The sequence below is a fragment of the Salvia hispanica genome, chromosome 2 (genome assembly GCF_029641045.1).
Source record: "Salvia hispanica isolate PSC_SH4W2 chromosome 2, Shi_PSC_v1, whole genome shotgun sequence".
NCBI lineage: Eukaryota > Viridiplantae > Streptophyta > Magnoliopsida > Lamiales > Lamiaceae > Salvia > Salvia hispanica.
In genome coordinates this window covers 7,333,057-7,355,528 of record NC_142693.1, presented here as the reverse complement: position 1 = coordinate 7,355,528, position 22,472 = coordinate 7,333,057, and the positions used below count along the sequence as shown (strand labels likewise).

The 22,472-nt window shown below is 34.7% G+C and overlaps 1 protein-coding gene across 2 annotated transcripts; it reads right to left on the bottom strand.

Moving 5' to 3' along the window:
• Positions 1-14,814: 14,814 nt before the first annotated feature.
• On the bottom strand, positions 14,815-19,905 carry LOC125213706 (E3 ubiquitin-protein ligase BIG BROTHER). Of its 2 annotated transcripts, none has more exons than XM_048114402.2 (8): positions 19,702-19,905; positions 18,246-18,389; positions 16,984-17,245; positions 16,771-16,805; positions 16,218-16,262; positions 15,546-15,673; positions 15,212-15,320; positions 14,815-15,141 (listed from the first exon to the last, which is right to left on the bottom strand). In XM_048114402.2, the coding sequence occupies exons 1-8, from the start codon at positions 19,723-19,725 to the stop codon at positions 15,091-15,093; spliced, it is 798 nt and encodes a 265-aa protein (XP_047970359.1). In that variant the 5' UTR covers positions 19,726-19,905; the 3' UTR covers positions 14,815-15,090. The 2 variants fall into 2 exon arrangements, with proteins under 2 accessions (XP_047970359.1, XP_047970351.1); XM_048114394.2 differs by having other exon boundaries at positions 14,815-15,125; positions 19,702-19,893.
• Between the last annotated feature and the right edge of the window lie 2,567 nt (positions 19,906-22,472).

Sequence of the window (22,472 nt, the reverse complement as noted above, 5' to 3'; positions counted from 1 at the left end):
ACTACTCATAGACAAGTAGTAAAATCAATAAAAGTACTAAACATGAAAGAAATTGATAAAATCCAAGGTTGAATCTTCAATCTTCAGTCTCTCTTGCCTGGATCTGCAGAGCTCCGCTCCAATGGAAGATGGATGAATTATTTGTGGAATATGAATGGAAGATTGTGTAGAGTAGAGAAGGGTTGGAGGCTCTGAGATGAAAGAATATGAATTAGGTTAAGAGGTATTTATAGGGTGGAAAAAAAGGTTTATTTTTGATAGTTTTCGTGCCCTACAAGATATGGGAGAGATTTGGCTTCACAACATAATAATTTTGTTTTCTTCCGTGAATTTCCGCCTAAATTCACGTCAGCTTTGACTGCACTACGCACCGTTCGTAGAATAATCATAACTTTCTCCACAGAACTCCGATTGAGACGTGCGAGATATCTACGCGAAGCTCTTTCGAAGTCGAAGAGAATGGCATGTAGTAAGCACTGATTGGACTTCAAAATCGCTGGCAGAATGGGCTCGAACAGAGGCTGCTGCACTTTGGCATTTTTTTCACCTTTTTCTATCATTTTCTATCATTTATCAACAAAAACATCAAAAATACCAAATGTATAGAATACACAATTTAAGAACATAATTTTCATGATTTTCATTTAAAACGAGTCAAATCTAGCCCTTAAAAACATGCAAAATCCTTGTTTGTCAACTCCCCCAAACTTAATTATTTGTTTGTCCTCAAACAAAACAAGAGAAAAACTAATAAAGAAACACGGATGCTAAGAACTAGACTTCATAGTTGCCTCAAAAATTGTAACAAGAAATAAAGAGTTTGACAAGAATACATATCAAATCAAGCAAAGCTTATTAGTGCATTTTCATTACTAGCTCGTTGATCACCTTGAAGTACATGCGCTCACCAGTGTTTAGAAGTGTGTTTATCACTCGCTCTCAAAGTGTATAAGGGAAATAATATATGCTCTCAGATCATGCAACATGCAAAGTTTACCATAGGCTTGCTCGAAGTCTAATCCCTCCTCTACTTGATGTGATTAAATTCAAAAATCCGAATGGTCTTTATATTAGGTTATAATGTAGGCTCTTTGGTAAGGGGAGGAAATATGGCTAAAAAGTGACTAAACCCAAACATAGCAAAAGTGATCAAGTTCTACTACATCAAACTTAGCACCCCACCAACAATTCGAATCTCAGTAAATTCTAGACTTTTGTCTAAATTTCTTCTCACTTCCCAAATTCCTTTGATTTTTTTTCTTTTGTACATCCTTTCATTTTTTTATGCACAACAAAATATATTATTCAAACCACAGTGTCTATGAACTTTTCACGAGTAAGCACACTACTTTTCTCTCTATCTTATCTCTCCAACTCTTTTCACAAAATAAAAACTAAAATTCACCAACAGTGCATGGATATTCCCGTTTATTTAGCTTCCAAAGAAAAAGGCTTTGACGGCTCAAAGTGGCTAGCTAAGGAAAAGAATGTTTTGAGTAAGGTCAATAATTTGGATATAGAAAGTAGCCAAGAAGGATGGCCTAACGTCCTCTTTTATCATTTAAACACTATGTAGACTTAGGCAGACTAGGAGCAAGTTCTAGAAACAAATACATGAATGCAGATAAATCATACAAGAATGAAATTATGCTCAAGTCTCACAAGGTATAAGCATGATTCAAAGCAAACAAGCAATTCATTAATTGTGCACCTTTTCGCAGAACTCTCAAATCAATGTATCAAGTCAACTCAACCAACACATAAAAGAACTTTTTATCATAGGCAACTCGGTCTGATGTCCCTAAACATGAGTATTTCTAAGTTTTCTATGTATGCTCATGAAAAGATTCACCTCGGGTTTATTTAAAAAAAAAACAAATAAAAACAAACAAAAACAACAAAACTCATGGTCCATCACTTCATCCCCCAAACTTATTCAAAACTACGTTAAGAATAAGTTTGAAAAGTCTGTAGGGACGTGAGCAAGCTAAGAAAACAAATTAAACAAAAAAAAAATAGAAAAATAAAAATGGAAAAAAATGATACCAATGTTGGGTTACCTCCCAACAAGAGCTTGGTTAACGTCTTTAGCTTGACGTTCTTTGAAGCTCAAGTTATCCCCCATTCTCGGGACTTTCTTTGGGATGCCTTTTGTACCTACAATTTTGCAATGTGATTATAGAATGAGGAAGATTGTAGTAGAGTACAATGCATAATATGTGGCAATCCCCCAAACTTTGATCATATCAAGGCATAAAATATGCAAATCAAATTATCTACCTTAACATGATCATTTTTCATCCTCCTTAATATTCTCTATCCCCCAATTAATTGCAAAAAATTTTAACAATAGACCAAGATCACGCAAAACAATTTAAGCTTTTAAAAACACAATTCATGCAAGATAAAATAGCCTCGCAATGCTATGAACATGAACTATGTATATCAACAATCAAACCAAAGTGATATTCAATTTTCATCCACCAAAGATCAAACATACTCAATCACACCCAACAATTATTTCTTATAAAAATCCAAAACTCACAAATTCACCAAGAATAAATCTCAATTAAATCGTCACCCATCAAACTCCTATCAAAACTCCCAATATATATATCAACAATAAGGTCATTCAATGAAAAAATTCAAGATGAAAGCTCAGAAATTAAGAGAGAGCGTACCTTGTGTTGATTAGCATTTAAGCACATGAATAATCGGTAGAATCCAAAGAATTTGATTAAATGATGTGAATTTGAAGTGTGTGTGTGTGAATTATGTGGAGAAAATAAAATAAAATTAGAGGGAAGGAGATTCTAGTTTTTCTTTAAAAAAAATATTTGTAAAAAAGAGAAGGAAAACGAAAATCAGAAGTAAAGGAAAAAGAAAAAATAAAAAAGGAAAAAAATAGAAAAAAAAGTAAATGGAAAAAAAATTCAAAGAAAAGAGTTTTTTTTTAATATTTTTTTTAACTTAAGCTCTACGGAGAAAAACTTCAGCTCTACGGAGGAGAAAACTAAAGATGAAAAATATAATAAAAACAAGAGAGCAAGCATATTCACCCACGCTCTACGGAGTATATCAAATGTTGTAGCAGATAATTGCATCTTCCATAGGAGCGAAGAGTAATCCATTGTTGTGCTTCGTGCTCCTTGCAAAACAAATAAAAAAAATAATCAAAATAAAACTATACAAAATATTACACTCTAAATTAGTATTATCAACCGTTCTACAATATCAGCTTAAAGCAATAATATTCCCCGGCAACGGCGCCAAAAACTTGATGCACTATTTATTAGCACTAAAAATACTTGCAAGTATACAAGGTAGATCTAGTATAGCTAAAGGTCAGTACCGCGATATCGAACACAGGGAATAAGATTGCAACTGGCTATCATATACTAAGCGTCATATACTATCTAGAGAAGCGCATTATTTTTGGTTTTTGGTTTTATAAACTAGACATAAATATAAACAAATAAAAGAAAATAAAATAAAATAATACTAAACAGGCTAAAGAATGTAGAGTTTTAGAATCCAACTAATATAACCTAGTGATGATTAATCTCATAGAACCTTTACCTTTATGTGTCCCCAGGAATATTAGGAAAGTCGCGATTTTAGAATAAGCCCTCTCTCGAGTGCACCTACCCAGTAGATTAGACTCTAACTATCAAAGTCTCCTTCTAATAGATTAGATTCTAACTCCTTAAGTTCCTAAGACTCAAGTCCTCACAAAGGGTCCCCTCTCTCGAGTACAGATAAACCTATGTGTTGTACTCGTTCCTTTTACCACGTAAAACTAGCTATCTCTCGATTAATATAGTTAAACGGACATAGTTCTAAAGTTGGTCAGACAAAAGAACAATAAAAGCACAGGAACAAGCAAAACAATCACAAGAGCTAGGAAAAGGTTCAATTCAATAAATCAAAACATGTTCCTAATAATCTTCACCAAAAACCATACAAATGATATTTAACTACTCATAAACAAGTAGTAAAATCAATAAAAGTACTAGACATGAAAGAAATTGATAAAACCAAAGGTTGAATCTTCAATCTTCAGTCTCTCTTGCCTGGATCTGCAGAGCTCCGCTCCATTGGAAGATGGATGAATTATTTGTGGAATATGAATGGAAGAATGTGTAGAGTGGAGAAGGGTTGGAGGCTCTGAGATGAAAGAATATGAATTAGGTTAAGAGGTATTTATAGGGTGGAAAAAAAGGTTTATTTTTGATAATTTTCGTGCCCTACAAGATATGGGAGAGATTTGGCTTCACAATATAATAATTTATTTTCTTCCGTGAATTTCCGCCTAAATTCACGCCAGCTTTGACTGCACTGCGCAACGTTCGTAGAATAGTCATAACTTTCTCCACGGAACTCCGATTGAGACGTGCGAGATATCCACGCGATGCTCTTTCGAAGACGAAGAGAATGGCATGTATTAAGGCACTGATTGGACTTAAAAATCGCTAGCAGAATGGGCTCGAATAGAGGCTGCTGCACTTTGGCCTTTTTTTCACCTTTTTCTATCTTTTTCTATCATTTGTCAAAAAATACGTCAAAAATACCAAATGTATAGAATACACAATTTAAGAAAATAATTTTCATGATTTACATTTAAAATGAGTCAAATCTAGCCCTTAAAAACATGCAAAATCCGTGTTTGTCAGCAATTCCAGCCAAAGTACCTGGGTGGTATTTCTTCGCCTAGAAAACGCCCAGGCGGCAAGTCTTATTGGTCCGTTCAACCCCGTTTAATCTCGTTTTAGACCTATTTTTGCATCAAGACTTCGATACACTTGTTAGATCTAAAAATAGCAAATAAGTGGATGAAACCTAAACTTTATATGTCAAACTACTCAACAACTTGCGATAATCACTCACCTAAACATCCTAAACTATGAGTTTGTCAGATTCTGGCTTAGGATATAGGTTTGTAGGCATTGCAGGTGTAGGTGTATTGCTTTTGCCGGTTTCGCCAGCTTTTAAGGTGGCGGGTGTAGGCCTGAAAATCGATCAGAAACTGCCGGTTTTGGGGTCAGAAACCGTGGACTTGAACCGCTGGTTTTGGTAATGAACCGAACGAATTTGAAATTTGAATATTTTTTAAAAAAATCTAATTTCTCTCAATTTTTCTCCTATAAATGCCCTTGTCCTTATCAGTTTTACTCATCCCATTCTTGTAGTCTCGTTGAAATTGATATCAATAAAATTGCAAGTCTCATCCTTATTGTTTGAATTTTACTCCCCATTCTTGTCGGACCGGTCCAGGTTCAATATTTTGTTGAACCATGAATCCTCGGTTCCGAACTAGAATCGACGATTTTTGAATCGTGTGCAGGTCTAGTTCCAAGGACAACTTGTTTCGCCGTATGCTACAATTGCACAATGTAGAGCTTGGGCGAGATCGGTCCATGGTAATGAACTATAGCTAGCAAAATCAATAAATAAGGTATTGAAGCAGGTAATGTCATGCTCACCCGGATGAGTCGGGTAAATTAAACTGTGATGGGATTTAGGGTTTAGGGTTTAGGGTTTAGAGCCGTGAAATATGATTCTGAATGTGCGGCTTTAGGACGGGTATTGTGTGATTCAGCTGGAGAGTGTGAGTGTTGGGCTACACAAGGCACCTAGGAAGACGCTCGGTAGTGCAAACTTAATTATGGGTAATATATGCTTAAGTTGGCGTGGCAACCATGGCTTAGAATTATCCTTGTGGAAAGCGATAATATGACAGTTGTTCATGTGCTTAATGACACAAAACCGGATTTTAGCGCTTTATCACTTGCTAGAAGTATAAAAGGTATTCCCTCCGTCCCAAAGAAGATGACCCCTTCCTTGGATGGCATGATATTTTATGCAACTTTATTTTGTGTGTCAAGTGGAGAGCAAAGTTAGAGAGAGGGAATAAAGTAGAGATAAAAGTGTTTCCATTTTTAGTAATGAGTCATCTTGGTTGGGACACACAAAAAAGGAAAGTGGGTCATCTTCAGTGGGACGGAGGGAGTATTATACAAAAAGAGTGGAGTGTGAAGATTGCTCATGTGTTTAGGAAATGCAATCAATTTATAGACTTTATGGCAAATTTGGGTGTGAATGTGCAATCTGGGTTAGTGGTGTTTGACAAGGCAATAAGTGAGACAATGAATTTGTCATCGAATGATCAGCTAAGGATAACCTGTGGTTATATGTGCCAGTGTATGGTTGTATGTGCCCAATGTAGGGTGTTTGAACTTTAGGGTGATGCCCTCTTCTCGAAAAAAAAAAAGTAGGACATAGTATAATTTTCAAACTTTTTGTAATTTGAATAATCGAATGAACATATTACTATTAAATTTGATTCCAAGTCTCTGAATGAATCTACTGCATCAGAACCCTAAGTGGTTATTATAACTCTCCGAGTCTCACTCTAAGTAAAGTATTTCTATTTTAATAGGGGATTTTATGTAGTGTTGTTTTGTAAATTAAAATGGAGAGAATAAAGTAAGAGAGATTGAAAAGATAGAGAGAATGATGTTTCTATTTTAAAAAATATGTCATTTACAGTGGTACATCTCAAAAAAAAAAATGATTCACTTACAGTAGTAAGAAAAGGATGGAATATTTATTAAAGACACATTCTTACTATTAAATAAATAAGTCTTAGTTTTCTAGTTATTAAAATTGAAATAATATGGAACTTCAAATTAATATTCCATTAAAAATAATTACATTTTGTTATTTTGATATTGTCAATAAAAATTAGTCTCATTTCTAAAAATACTTTACCCACTTTTTTCTTCTCTTTCTCTAACTCTATCTACTTTTTCTCCTTCTCTCTTATTTTACCAATTTCTCATTAAAATTCGGGTTAATACATAATTTACAACTGAGTAAAGGAGTACTCAATGAATACTCCCTACATCCCCCATTAGTTGCCCACGTTTACCATTTTCGCACACCCCTCATTAAGTCCACTTTCATTTCTTTGTCATAAATGATGAGTAGGTTTCGCATTCCACTAATTCATTCTAGGAGTTACTGTTAATGTTATTAATTGGAGAAAGAAAGAGTGAGTGTAAGTATTTAATTGATAGAGAAAGAGAGTTGAGTATTTAATAGGAGAAAAAAAAATGGTTGAGTGTATTAATTTAAGAGAGAAAGTTACCAAAATTATAAAAGTGTTATTTTAGTTGAAAAAAACTAAAACTGAAACTAAAGTGTCACTTTAGCTAGAACGGAGGAAGTATATAAAAGTGGACTCATATTCTACTAACTTTTTTAATTCATTTTTTTTTAAATTTCTTAAAACTCATGTCCAAACTAAAGTGGACAATTAATAGGATGTTAAGGAGTGTTGCCAATAGATGCATACATACTAAGAATTACTATATTGTCCACGGTTTTGTCATCACAGTCATGAGGATTTTTTTCTTAAAAGGCTCAAGAATAATTAATGCTGTAAGCATAAAGTTCGACGGGAAAATCTAAGTTCTTTCTACAATTTATTGTATCTATCTAAACCGAACGTTTAATTGGGGACAGACTTATTGACCAGCCCATCTGCTCGATGAGTCACGACCTTGTTGTACACGAGTCCGAGACGGAATGCTCACCTACTGGGTCCCGAATTCAATTATTAACTTTGGCCTAATCAAATAGATAGGCATTTCAAAATAAATCTTATGATAAGACAATGAATTGGTAACCAAATTATGTTTGAGTTTCTAAAGAAACTTGCAATCAATAATCTTAAACAGTGGAGTAATAAATTCGTAGCCACACTAACCTGTTGGATATAAAGTGCACTTGGTATGCTTCCTATTTTTTTCCTTGTTTTTGCTATATTTGGTGGAAACATGAAACTGATTACCAATTTGGCAATTTGGGAACTTGAGTAAATTTGGATGACGTGCATTGAGTTGAATATCACAAAAAAGATTCATGAAAATGTTCAATTGAATATTGAGAAGAAGACGACACAAGGGACGATGATCTGTATATTTGAACTAGGCGAATGGGTGTGTACATAATAGCATTAGATTATGTTAGAGATTCATCTCTTGTAAAATTTTACTTAGCATTAGATATATTTAAACTTAGAGATTAGCTTAGTTTTATTAGCCTGAGTTTGAAATTTAGATTTCCCAAAGCAAATTAAGTTCTTGAGATTTTCTTTTGAATATTTTCTATTTTAATTTACCGTAACATAGTGTTCGAATTCAAAATAGTCATCGCATGGTATCAGAGCATGCCACATAAAAGGCTCGCATCAATGGATCATAAATCATAAAGCATAAATCATACTACATCGTACTATAATATTCAAGTAAATGTAACCAACTTTGATTATACCTTGACAATTCAGACATATATATGTTTATCAATATTTATTATTACAATAGAAGGTAAAATACAATTACGTATTGTTAGCCACTACCATTTTCACTAACAAGAACCCTGCAATGTAAAACATTCAAGAAGTTAGATTTTGAATGTGATCATATCTATTTGTGCAAGTAGATTAAACTATGTAGTTTCAAGTGCATGTTGAATCATCTAAAAAGAAACTTCATATTTAAAAGATAAACTCCTTTAAAGGAATTTATTACATATTTTATTTATATGGATGTATATATGGGAGAAAGGTGATTAAGAAAACGAAAATGGATTTTTATAAAAATTAAAATGGTGGTGGTGGTGGAGAAGAGACTGGAAGTGAAGGTAGTGGGGGTAAACTGAAGGGGTGGTGGTTATTTCGTAGAGCAATTTCAAGGTGGTGGCGGGGGACGTATGAGTGGAGGCAGTGGCGAAGAAGGTGGTGGTGGTGGTGGTGGTGAAAATAGGGAGAGGGGTGGAGGAGATGAAGGTGGTTGTAGAGAAATTGGAGGTGGAGGCGGAAGCAATGATGAAGAAGGTGAAGGTGGTGTTGGGGAATTTGAAGATGGAGGCAGAGGCGGAAAAGATGATAGTGGTGGTGGGGAACTCGGAGGAGGAGGTGAAGAAGGTGGTGGTGGTGAACTTAGAGGGGTTGGGGGAGAAAGTGAAGGTTGAGGTGGTGGTGGAGGCAAAGAAGATGAAGTTGGAGTTGGTGGTGAACTCGGAGGAGGAGGTGAATGTGGTGGGGGGAAATTTAAAGGTGGAGGCGGAGAAGGTGATAGTGGTGGTGGGGAACTCAGAGGAGGAGGTGAAGGTGGTGGTGGTGAACTTAGAGGGGTTGGGGGAGAAAGTGAAGGTGGAGGTGGTGGCGGAGGCAAAGAAGATGAAGGTGGTGTTGGTGGTGAACTCGGAGGAGGAGGTGAATGTGGTGGTGAAGAAAGTGAAGGTGGAGGCGGAGAAGGCGAAGGTGGTGGTAGGGAATTGGGTGGCGGAGGCGGAGGAGATGAAGGTGGTGGTGGGGAACGCAAGGGTTGAGGTAGAGAAGGTGAATATGGCGGTGGGGAACGCGGAGGTGGAGGAGATCGTGTAGGTGAAGATGGCGGTGGTGGAGGGCTTGGGGGAGAAGGGCAAAATATTGGAAGTGGAGAAGGCAATGGCGGGAACAATGGAGGATATGGTATACATATTAAAATGCCATTGGCAAAAGTAGCAAGTGTTGCGGAGAAAATTATGAACACAATATTCCACATGATGTGTTCCATAATTGTTTGTCTCTAGTTTAGTAGTACTAAAAGACCCTTGCAAAGTTTCTATTTATATAGCCATTACTAAACCTAACTTAATTTGTCTTCAATGAGAGAATCGTAATTGACAGTTCACTAATCGAAGTTATAAGCCAAATAGACATTTTATGGAAAAATACATTATGGCAAAGGCAAACTAACGAAGCTTGAAGAGATTGTTTTATGCATGCATGAAATTTTCGGAAAAGTGGTCTACTTATTTGAGATTCTCATGTTTTAAGTTTGAATATGAGCACTTATTATCATGGAAACAATTACCGAGTCGCTTAATTTTAAATTGTTTCACTCAAATTTAAATTTGTAATTGATGAATATTGAATAATTAGCCACTCAGGCACTCATAGAAAATTTTAGAACAAGCAGACTAACTTAAAAAAATCGCTATTAAAAGTTAGAATATACTAGTATAGGGTGCACTAGTGTACATCCTTAATTAGAAATGTATCGGGCCAGATCGAATGAGAAATTTACACTATCCGATAAAGTTCATAACTTTTCGTGCAACATTTAAAGTTTATAGAAAAAACCAAACTATTATGAAAGTTCATGACTTTATAGGCAATTTTTCCTTAAAATAAAGAAACAAGTAATGAACCGCATACTAAGGATTGAACTATAGACCTCTTAATTAAAAAGCTAGGAGCTTAATTGTTAGGTTGCTTAATTTTGTATGATATGTATATTTCTATACTCAGAAAAGACGATTATGTTATTTTCAACTATTCTCTAGGGAATATTTATTTTAGACTCTACAAAAGGCTCGGAGGAGGCGAACACCCCCCTTTTGCCCCCTTAAATTTACCCCCGGTCCCATAGCATTTGTGGCGTATTCCATTTTGAGTTATTTCACAATATTTGGGTTACTCCTCTCTGTGACAAAAATGGATCATATGTAATCTCAGTTGCTTTATATTTCCTCCTATTTTACTACTTTGTCTCCTATCAATTTTATTGTTTTTCCTATTTCATTTTTTCTCCATTTATCTATTTTTCTTCACTTCAATAATTTATTAAATATCAATTTTTATGAATTACGTGCTAAAAATGCGTCAAACAAAGTTGGATAGATGGAGATTTGATATCTTTGAGTTTACCTACCTATATATATGGAAAGATTAGATATTCATGAATCTATTTAATACCTAACTTATAATTTAGAATACAGACAAATGCAGGTCGACTAATAAATTCCTAAGTCGTAAAATCACATTTATGCCCAAACGATTAAACGAGCTGATTTACTTTCTTACACTCTACTATGGTGCAATTGGTATTGTTGACCAAAATTGGGCATTTTAGTGCATATAATCGTAATTTAGGTGCATTCAAAAAATTGTGCATTTGTTAGTAATATCATAGTGCAAGGAGAAACATGAATTTTTTGTCAAATGGAAATTTTTTCGCATTTCAGTAGTCTCCTTTTTTCTTATCCTATGTTTTGTGGGGTGGAAAACATGAAAAATATACTGTATTAAGTATCACATCATATTTTTATCATGGATTGAATACACATGATGAAAAATATGTTGTCGATAATATTATCATGAATGGAAGTGAAAATGATAGAAATAAGATTGTCTAATAAATTTTCCATCTTGCCTAAAAAATTACCCTTTAAACATACGAAACTAATTGGAAAATTAGGAAAATATTTTTTTTTTTTACCACTATTCTAGTTTAGAAAGCAAAACCATTACTCAAAACCAAACAAAATCTTTCAAACCGATTAACTGTATACGTGTTTATCTGATATTTTTATAATTTAATTATTTTCTTCGTTTAATGTTTATCTGATCTCTGTAGTCATTGCTTTGGGCCTCTTGAGCCGACAGATGGCCTAATTTCATTTTTAAGTATAATGGGCCTAATGTATTTTAAATTCTAAGTACTCCCTCCATCTCGTAATAATAATCTTATTATAGGATGGATTGAAATGATAAAATATGATTTTTATTATGGAAAAGAGAAAATAGTAGTAGTATTTAATACCATGTTAGTTTTGGTCTCTTTCATCAAATGGTTAGAGTGGGATATATTTTAATTAAATCTCAATTAATTAATTATCTCCACTTAATTAAATCTCAAGTAATTGAGTATCTCAATTTAATTATTTTCAGATATTAAATGTTAATAATTTATATTTCCTGATTTAATAAGTCTCAAGAAAAATTAAATCTCCCAATTTAATTTTATATCTCCACACCAAGGGCTCTGCCCCAAGGCCGAGCAATTGCCTCAGGCGATGAGTCATCGGTTCCCCACGTGCTTTGAGATAGGCCCCCCTTTGGACCCCCCCTTTGGACGTCAGGGCTGTTTTTCAAAAAAATTTCTTTCCCTATAAATACTTCTTCCTTATTTACACGTGAGAGAAAAATATGAGTAGATAATTAATTAATTTATTACTATATATTTTAATTTAATTTATTTAGACATTAACATTAAAAAAAATGGTGTTGAGTGAAAATGAAATATGCTATGTGATGGGTTTTCATTGCAAGAGAAATAGGCTTTGAGATGGGCTGCTGACAAAATAGGAGAAAATTGAGATAGGCTCTGAGATAAGCACCAAATTTAAAGTTCTTATTATGAATGCCCTTAAGACGTAGAATTAAGATGCGTTCATTTTGGATTGATGTCATGAAAGAAGAGCTAGACCCAAGGCGAGAAAGAGAATTTTTTATTTGAAGAATGACACACACACTGGGTGCGCTTTATATTTGACACGTTAAGTATGGATGTGCGTATAAATTACTACTAAAAAGTAGTATTGATTTCAAATTTTCTTTAAAACTCTTATGTTTATCTCAAAAAGAATTGTATTGTCATAAATGATTTGTTTCATGAGATGTTATGTTTGACTAAGAAAATATCCTTACTATAACAAATTTATAATAATCGAATTCGGACTCCATTAAGGGGAATATTCCTGTTCGGGCCAATGTACACTAGGACTGTGTGTCATCGAGAGGGATGGCTGGTTGAGCACGCGTGGAAGGTGACCACCTTCTGAATACCAACAACTCAGATCAATACGGTAGTTTCTAGAAAGAACTTAGACTACGCAGTTAAACTTTAACCTCACAAAATGAATTTAGTAAACTTGAGTCATTTAAGAAAAAATTATCGTAGTTGGATGACGAATTTCAAAGTTCGTTTGTATCTTTTGGCATGTGTCGACTGAGTATGCAATTACTCAACCCTAAGCAAAGCTTGATGATTTTCCTTGTTGTTCTAAATAAGGACTCTCAGTTCTGCATAACAGTGGCAAATCAGGATTTTAGGTTTGGTGGTGCAAAAATAATTAGATCGACTTTGGACATTTAAATGGTGAACAATACATAGTAACGGAATGGATGACACTTACTTTTAAGCGAATGGTGAATGAAAAACAATTTCTTAAATGAAGATGACAGTTTCATTCTAAAACTAAGAGAAATTTGAAAGAATAAATGTTTAATAAAATTGTAATGAATGTAAAATCTGCAAGCTAAACAAAATATTAGAAAAAAAAAAAGAAAATTAAAAAAAAAAGTAAGAGAAAGGTTAAAAAAGGAGAAGATGTAAAAAGGTAAAGAAAATATTAGTAAAAAATTGAAAAATAAATATATTCATAAGAGGTACTAAAAATAAGAAAAAAGATTACACCAAGAAAAGGTAAAGAAAATATTAGTAAAATAAAGAAGGTCAAGAAAAACATGAAATGATATTCAATCTTCATGGTTGAGAGCAATTGATTCTAAGTCTCTAAATTAAAATTTTAGGGATACAGTTCCTTATTAGATACGCTTCTGGTGCATATCCTCGTACATGTGACCATATTCGTTTTCGTCGCGTAACATTTTTATAGCCTATGTAGATTTTTCTTTCAAGATTCTAACAAATTTGTAATGATGTTTAAAATTTTCATTTGAGTCTTTCTAAGAAGTGTTTATTATAATGAGTTTGATTATCCTTGATGTCTAAGGGATTATCAATTCATTGACAATATCATTTCAATTTCCCCTTTTCTTAATTCCAGCTCTTAGTCACGATTTTGGGCATTGCTATCCTTATCAAAGTGCGATCATGACATATGGAGCTATAGTGGTTCCGAGCTCCGGATTCTCATACCTCTCTTCTCCATTATATACTTGTTGCATCTACAAATGCCTTCCCATTAAAATTTTGGATTCTAGTCACCACCACTGCCGCCAACAAGTAGGCATCTCTGCCTCTGATGCCCTATAAGTATGAATCTCCACCTCCACAGTACAAGTACGAGTCCCTCCACAGTTGCCCTACAAATATGAATCCCCCCATTGCCGTCATACAAGTATGAGTCCCCCCATTGCCGTCATACAAGTATGAGTCCCCTCCGCCACCCGTATAGGTACGAATCTCCACTCTGCCACCCTACAAGTATGAATCTCCACCTCCACCACACAAGTACGAGTCCCCTCGACCGCCACCCTACAAATATGTGTCGCCACCACCGCCACCACACAAATATGAATCGCCCCCACCGCTGCCATACTAGTATGAGTCCCTTCCCCTACCCTACAAGTACGAATCTCCACCCCCACCGTACAAGTACAAGTCCCCTTCACTGCCTCCCGGCAAATATGAATCTCCATCTCCGATGCACAAGTATGAGTCCCATCCTCCGCATATAAGTATGAGTCACCACCTCCACCGCCATACCAGTATGAGTCACCTACGCCTCCATCGTACAAGTACAAGTCCCCTCCACCACTGCCCTACAAGTACGAGTCCCCATTGCCACCACCCTACAAATACGTTTCACCCCCACCCCATCGTACAAGTATGAATCTTCGCCACCCCCACCTTACAATTTTTAATGATCTCCATCCCCAAAAATGACCACCGTAGTCACCACCTCAATAGAAATGTGAGCCTCCACATTCACGCAAGTATACTAGTATTACAGTTTTTAAATCCCTTCACCGTCAACTTCCTAGTTATATCAGTATTGGATCATACTTTATGTAACATACTCCAACAGTGGTCCAACAAAATTTGCATCACCAAAAAAGAAAAGGAAAAAATACAAGCAAATAGTAACACTTGCACTCCACTTCTAAAGAATGTGTACTTTATGTTATGTTAGTGAATCTTATGTTCTTGTACTTCACAATACAAATAAATAAGATGCTTGAAAACTGTTGTCATTGTAAATAAACACTGGAATATGGTGAACAAATGTTGATTTCAGAATCATTTAAAAGAACTGTGGTGGGATTGCAGTTTCTTAGCGTTAGAAGAAAAACAAAAGAAAATTGGATGCCACTCTGACAAATAGAACTAGATTTTGTAAACTACACACTCTGCAAAGCTCTTCTATGTATGAGAGAGAACACAAATGTGCAAGAAATAGCTCCTTCTCTATGGAACTTCCAGTCAATTTGGCAAATCATTGTGCTGATCATCACCAAATACCACAGTGTTGCATACTGGACATGTCTGGAAAGAAGTGAATCTGCTATTAAGAAATTTATTAAGAAATACAGAATGCACAAGGCCAGTTGTTAAACATGGTGCCGAATTACCTTGTTGATGCTAAGCCACTTGGAGCCACAATGAGTGTGGTAAGCATGCTTACACGGTAAATTGATTTGTCTGTCCCCTCTTTTATACCGCATCTGGCAAATGACACATCTGGTTCTCCCACAAGAAACCATGAAAACTTTTTAATTTAGGACTGAAGAAAAACAGAAAAAAAATCTACTACTATCTAGCATTTTGATCCTGTTTTAAAAGCCTTTCCCTTATTGAGTTAAAGGAAAAGAAAAGTCTATGGAATTTGGGAAGTAGTATATCAAAGAGAGACAGTTTTCCTGGTGCATTTGAAAATTTGAAATATTATTATCTATTAAAGGTCACCTCTCTTCAGATTTTTTCCTTGAGAAAATTCCACCAGACTTGTGTTTTGAGGTCGGAAGTAGATCAATGAGCTCTTGAGAAAGTCCTCGACTCTGGGTTCCCACTGCCTCGCCCAAATCAAGCAGTTCCTATAGAGGAATGCAAACAGATAAACAATATAGTAGGCTCTAAGGCTGGCATCACACCAACCATACAAAATGCTAGAGAAACTGTCACATATTTCACAAAATAATTGTTGATTTGCATGTCTATCTATGCGTTTAACCTTGCAAGATGCAGCTAAATGGCTCACTACGAAGAGTATTTACATTCTTCTTCCCACACTTTTATATTGGACAGATCCCAATTACAATTTTCCTTTCTTCAAAAAAAAGGTTAAACTATTATAAATTATAACCATTGCAACACTGAAACAGTTTCATATTGTTCCCAGAAATCCTTCATTGCCCAACTTCATGAACAAATTTTACACTGAACATAAAACTAGCAAAAAATGCCATGTTAACTCTTTTATGTAATTGTGTTATGTATAATAAATTGAAAACATTTTCCACCCTTAAGTTGCATACTCAGTTCTCTAGTACTTCTCTTACTTTTAAGTGCTGAGCTTACAAGGAAACAGTTATTAAGAAGGGAGTAATCCATATTTCTAGATAAAAGCTTTCTTCATACCTCATACGTCATGGTATCAGGGTTAATATCATCTTGCCATGCAACCTACAGTAACAAATACAAGAAACAAAAGTTCAAAATCAAACATTAGTAGAATTCTTCAATGGTGATTAATGCAGGAATTGTCCCCAAAGATCAGCTGACTAGTGACCATCTAACTTATTAGAAATTCAAGGTTCCCTCTCACAAAGGTACAAGTTAAAACTATTATTAGTCAATAGTATTATTCCAAGTCATAATATTGTAACACGGCTATTAGAACCTTTTTTTAGCATATCTGATGTAATTTCCACATGACTTATCAGTAAATTGAGAACGAAGGCTGTTTCATTCATTTTCCATGTGATTTTGTACATTTATTTCAGTGGCTTAGTCTCAAACTCAAACAAGTATCTCACTTCACTAGAAACCTGTTTCACCAATGTCCAGATAGAAAAAGATACTGGGATATGTAGCATGTTTTAGAGTGCTCATTAGCAAATTTGCGTTTACAGTTCTATTGTGGAAAAAAGTAGAACCATGTATGAATGAACGATACACCTAATAGTCCAACCTCATCATTGGCAGCATCTTGATCATTTGGTAATCCTGCATGTTAGAGAAATATTATAAGAACATGCTAAACTTAAGGCTTGAATGAGAACAGGGTTTTAAGAAAAATGGCACTAGATGTGTAAATTTTTAAGTTTTTAACCCTGCTCAGAGATGATAAATTTGGTTTCTGTGTTTTAACTTGCAACTCAACTTGAATGTACGAAGAACTTACTTTCCTCGGGAATAGAGTGCACTTCAGAAACCACACTTTCCTCAGGAATAGAATGCACCTCAGAAACCACACTTTGTTCAGGTGGTATGTCTACAGTTATAGGATCTTCTGTGGTTGCCATTGAGGAATGTTCCCAAACTCTCCTGTTAGAATCCATTCTTGGAGCAAGGTCATTGTCATCATAGAGTCCATAATAGAAACCCTCTGGATTGGGTTGTCCATATTTATAGGAATTCATATGCATTGACCAATATATAGATTCCTAAATGAAAATGGAAAACTTCATAAGATAGAATGAATTTCTCAAATGCCTTTAGATCGCTTCTATAACCTACCACAATAATGTACAACTATAATTTCAAGAATGGAATCTTCTAAAAAGTCAAGAATAGAAAAACATAGCACATATTCAAATGCATTCAGAATATTTGAGTAACAAAAATCACCACTTTAGCAAATACTCAAGAACTCATCTCCAGCTTAGAATATATTCATCAAGTATATCAAAATCAAATTTATATCTACCAACCATCTTATGATACAGTAACACAGAGCAGTCTGCAAAAAAAATGAATCTAACAGTTGAAAATCTAAACTGTTTTCAAAATGTGGCACCTAAAAAATGCATAGCAATTATTCAAGAACTCATCATCAGCTTAGAACACATTCCACAAGTGTATCAAAATCAGATTTATATCCAACCATCACAAAAATGAAATCCAACAATTGGCTTCTAAACTATTTTCAAAATGTGGCAGCCAAAAAAATGCATTTCTAGCATAGAAAGTGTTTCAAAATGAGTGTGCAAACTATAAAATCCAAATACAAGTAATATAAACAAACAACTATTTTCTCTTCCATCCAAAAGTTTGGTTTGTGAGCAAGATAGGCATTTTACATAGAAGTACTTCACATATCATGTTAATAGGGCCAGACTGTCATAATACAGTATATGCAAGACACCCTTCAAAATAATGTGTACCCATCTTTCTTCATTTCTGAAATCCATATAAATAGACATGACCTTTTTTCTAAAAGAAACTACATTAATCCATATTCTGGCAAATGTTATCAAGCCCCAACAACAATAAGTTCTATTCTTTGCGGTATTAAACTGATTCAGGTAGATGTGAAAGATGCATAACAACACAATAGCAATGCTATGCATCAGAAACAAAGTTCAACTTAAACAACAAACTAAACACCGAACTAATAGACAGTAATACTTCCTTAACAATGAGCATTGCAGCATAACAGTTTACCTGATCATGCATTGGGGCGAAGTTAAGATAACTCAAAGGGGCTGTCGAAGCACCACTGTAGTAATCAACATAACCCTCAGAGACAGGGTAAGAGTAGCTGTTGTCCATGTAATGCACCACTTGCTCATTCTCGTTCATTATTGTCTGCATAACATTGATCTTCCATAAAAAAACTGAACATAGAGCAGTGTGAAGAGAAAACACACAGACACAAACAACAACTTGAATAGTACCAAACGCTCTTTATCGTAAATTGCAGAAGTTTTATCTACTAGATTTCATCTGTAGAGAATTTCAAAAGCAGAGCAATTTAAGCAACACAGCTGTCCGAATTAAAAATCGAAACTTTCTAAGAAAACGCAAAGGGCAATCCTCTGAGAATATAGCATACCATTCAAGAATCCAAAATAAAGACTTGAAGAAACCAAGAAACGCCCACGGATTTGACACAAAAAAAACGTACATTGCACCCTCATCAAACATCCCATTCAAGAAATCAACAAGAAGAACCCAAAACACAGACGCAAATGCAAACAGACCAGATAATAATGGGCTTGTATGCGTACTGCTACAGACGGTGCGAATGAAGGAGTGGCACGAGCAAGGCAGATTCACACGCAGTGGAGGTGTAGATTCTCAGAGAGAGAGAGAAAGAGAGAGATGGGTGTGGCAGCGAGTTTTCTCTTTTGTCTGTCAGTGTGGTCTCGTCTGGCTTTGCTTGTGGCGCTTATGCCGGATTGCACCTGCACTACACGCCAACGCCAACCCCACCCCCACCCCTATTTTGTATCTACTCTCTTTTCACTTTTTGAATTTAAAATGAATTAAATATACATGGTAAACCCAAAGTGTGAAAAAGTGAAATATTGGAAGAGGGAGAAGGGAATCGAGAACCCAAAACACTGTCTGCAAAAATCTTTGCCCTACAGCTGTACTGTTCCAACAATATCTACAAATCCAATTTGTTTGCCCTTCACTGTTTGGTCCCCCTTTCTCTCCTCCTTAGTCAATGGAATTCAGATAATATTGTTAATTCCCCCTTTTCACCATTATTATATTCTCTACATTTCCATTGGGATGATCAACTCCCCTAAATCGCCATTGGTTAATGTATGGTTTAGGCTGATCAACTGCTCCAATCCAATTCTCTTCACAAACATATGATGCTCTACAATGATCAGTCAATCACTGTACTCTTCCTCACAGAAATAGTGAATGATACTAACAAGTAAATTGGGTAAATTGATTTGAACCCTAACAAAAGCAAAAACCAATTCTGAAATTCAATGTGTATCACGATGGAATTCATTCAGTCTCAAATAACAAAAAGGGAGCAAGAGATAGAAAGATGTGGTTGAGTGTTGGAGAAATTTGTCGAACAGTTAGTAGGTAACTGTATATAAAGCTACATGATAAAACACGAGGTGATCAGATCAAAATGGGGCCCCTCAATTACCTTGCATCCAAGCAAAGAATTCATCTCCTTTTGACCCTCAATTACTGTTAGCAGCAACGCCAATACTTACAAATCATGAAAGTGTAATGCATTTTAATAGCAGATGAAAATAGCTTGTAGTGTCAATTGACCTGCATCTGATCACTTACACTACTTCAGAGTTCAGACTTTCATCTGCAAATTTGATGGTGAAGTGGAAGATTGAGATTAGAGAATCGACTAAAGAAATACAATCTAGATGGAGATTGATGCAATGAGAGAGAGGGATTTGATTTTGGAAACTTGTCACCGTTAAATTTTGCATGTCATACTCACTTCAATTAAAATTGACACTTAGACATCCATGATCGATACTACACCCTCGCCAAGTTTGCACATTTCTTAGTCATAAAATTTTAAGAGTTGTTGGTTGATGTGTTTAATTGAAGAGATAAAAGATGGTTGTAACTTTAAATAATGGTGAGGAAAAAGGCATTAAATATTTTAATCAGACTATAAATGTGAAATACTCTCTCCGTCTGTCATTAGGAGTCTTATTCATAGGCGGCATGAATTTTAAGAAATGTTAAGAAAAGTGGGTGGAAAAAAATTAATAGAATAAGGATTTCACTTATATATATTAGTTTTAAATAAAATGTGAGTAGAATGAATTAGTGGAAGATGGGACCCTATTACCACTTATGGTGTGAACCAGGACTCTTATTCACGGACGATCTAAAATGGAAAAATGAGACTCCTATTCGCGGACAGAGGGAGTATCATTTTTCTATGGGACACACTAAAAAGAAACAGGGATATTGGCAAATAACACCATGGAACTTTCAAAAAGTTGAGTTTTTCCCACGAATTTTGAAATTGGCAGATAATATCACGAACTTTACCCCGAGTTTGTTATTTCCCAACAATGAAAAAATTCCGGCAAATATTATCATTTTTTTCATAATTTACCGATAACAACTTCGAGAGTTTCAAAATTTTCAATATTTGAGAATAGTTTTTCTTGAAGCACACCCTCCAAATTTGTTCTTCGACCTATTAATTTAGCCGAAATTTTTTCATCGGTGGGAAATAACACACTCGGCGTGAAGTTCGTGATATTATTTGTCAATTTCAAAGTTCGTGGGAAAAAGCCAACTTTTTGAAAGTTACGTGATATTAGATGCCAATATCTCAAAGAAAAATGTGCATCTTAGTTGGGAGAAAGAGAGTAAGATTTAATTTGGCTGAATATTTGATCGCGAAAAATTAATACTTCCTCTATCCACGAAAAATAGAACACATTGTGAATGATACGGGTTTTAATGTGGAATTAGTAACGTTTGAGAGAAGTAGTGTTAGTGGAATGTGGGGTCCATATTATTAATAAGAGTTAATATAAAAAAGTAAGAGAGAAGTAGTGTTAGTGGAAACTGGGGTCCATATTATTAGTAAGAGAGAAGGAAAAAAGTAAGACATAAGTGGTTGAAAATTTTCCTTTTTAGATGTGCTCTATTTTTTGTGGACAACAAAAAATGACAAATGTGCTCTATTTTTTATGAACGGAGGGAATACTTCATCCGTCCCTCTATAGCGGAGTCATATTCCTTTTTGAGATGTTCCACTGTAGCTGAGTAATTATTTTTTTTTGGCAAAAAGTACATTACTATTTCTTCATCTCTTTACCTTTTTCCTCTCTACTTTTTACTTAACTTATTTAAAACAATTTTTCTTAAATCCCGTGCGGAAAAGAAATATCTGTACTACATAAAAATAGGACGGAGGGAATATAAACTAAAAGTTCATTTATTATTATAATACTAAATTCAAATTGATGTGAAAAAACCCAATTACTGTATTAATAGGTTGAGGGCCCCAAAATGGATTTTATCGATAGGCCCGTTATCAGCTAATTTAACTGGGCCCAAAATATTAGAGGTTAAAGTTAGGGTCGGGCCATGCCAAATATTGGGCCTACCCTACCCCATTCCAGACACATTGTTTGGGTCAACCCGTTTAATTTTTGTTGGATGTATATTCGAACGGAACACACAAGTGAACTGGATAAATTTGTTTATAGTAATAGGTTTGTGTTAAAATGACAGCACATCAATACGCTAGACTGTAATTTTTCTCATCTGCAATATCCAATACGTTAGATTGCAATCTATAGATTGCAGTGTAGCGTTCATACTATTGCAGTCTAGCGTTGATAATATTGCAGTCAAGCATAGTGTCACAGTGTCACTTTAAGAGGTGTTGTCATTTTAATGCACCCCTTATATTTGTATTACCGACAAATACATATTGTCCCATATATGAATTACACTATATGAATAAGCCAATCATGCGATTATTTTACTACATATCATCTTAATATAACTTGATCGTATAAGATTTGGTAACCAAAAGAATATTTTATTTTATAAAAGAGATATCATTATTATTGTTTAGATTAAAATATAAAATTATAACTTTTCAAAATTTCACGGTTGTTACATGATCAAAACTAAAACCAATATAACAAAATCAGATATTATAGTATAACAAAACAATACTTGATTTATGGTCAGATTATCTCCAACCATATCCCAAAAATAGGTTTTGGTGTAGAAATATTCTCCAACCATACACCAAACTCAAACCCATTTTTGGTGTTTTTTTTTGAAACAACACCAAATATGGTGTTACTGCAAAAAATTCGTGAGACAAACTCAAAAATGGTGTAAATTTTGAATTTGATGTAAATGGTTAGAGTAAAACTACTTTGTAGTGTAACATATACTAAAAAATGG

Bases quoted from the DNA above. Each gene is read 5' to 3' on its own strand.
- LOC125213706 (XM_048114394.2), bottom strand. From the start codon at position 19,725: ATGAATTCTTTGCTTGGATGCAAG. The intron at 16,263-16,770 runs GTTGGACTATTA...TTGTTACTGTAG, and splicing joins AAGATGCTGCCAATGATGAG to GTTGCATGGCAAGATGATAT. The intron at 15,321-15,545 runs GTGACCTTTAAT...TGGGAGAACCAG, and splicing joins AGGAAAAAATCTGAAGAGAG to ATGTGTCATTTGCCAGATGC.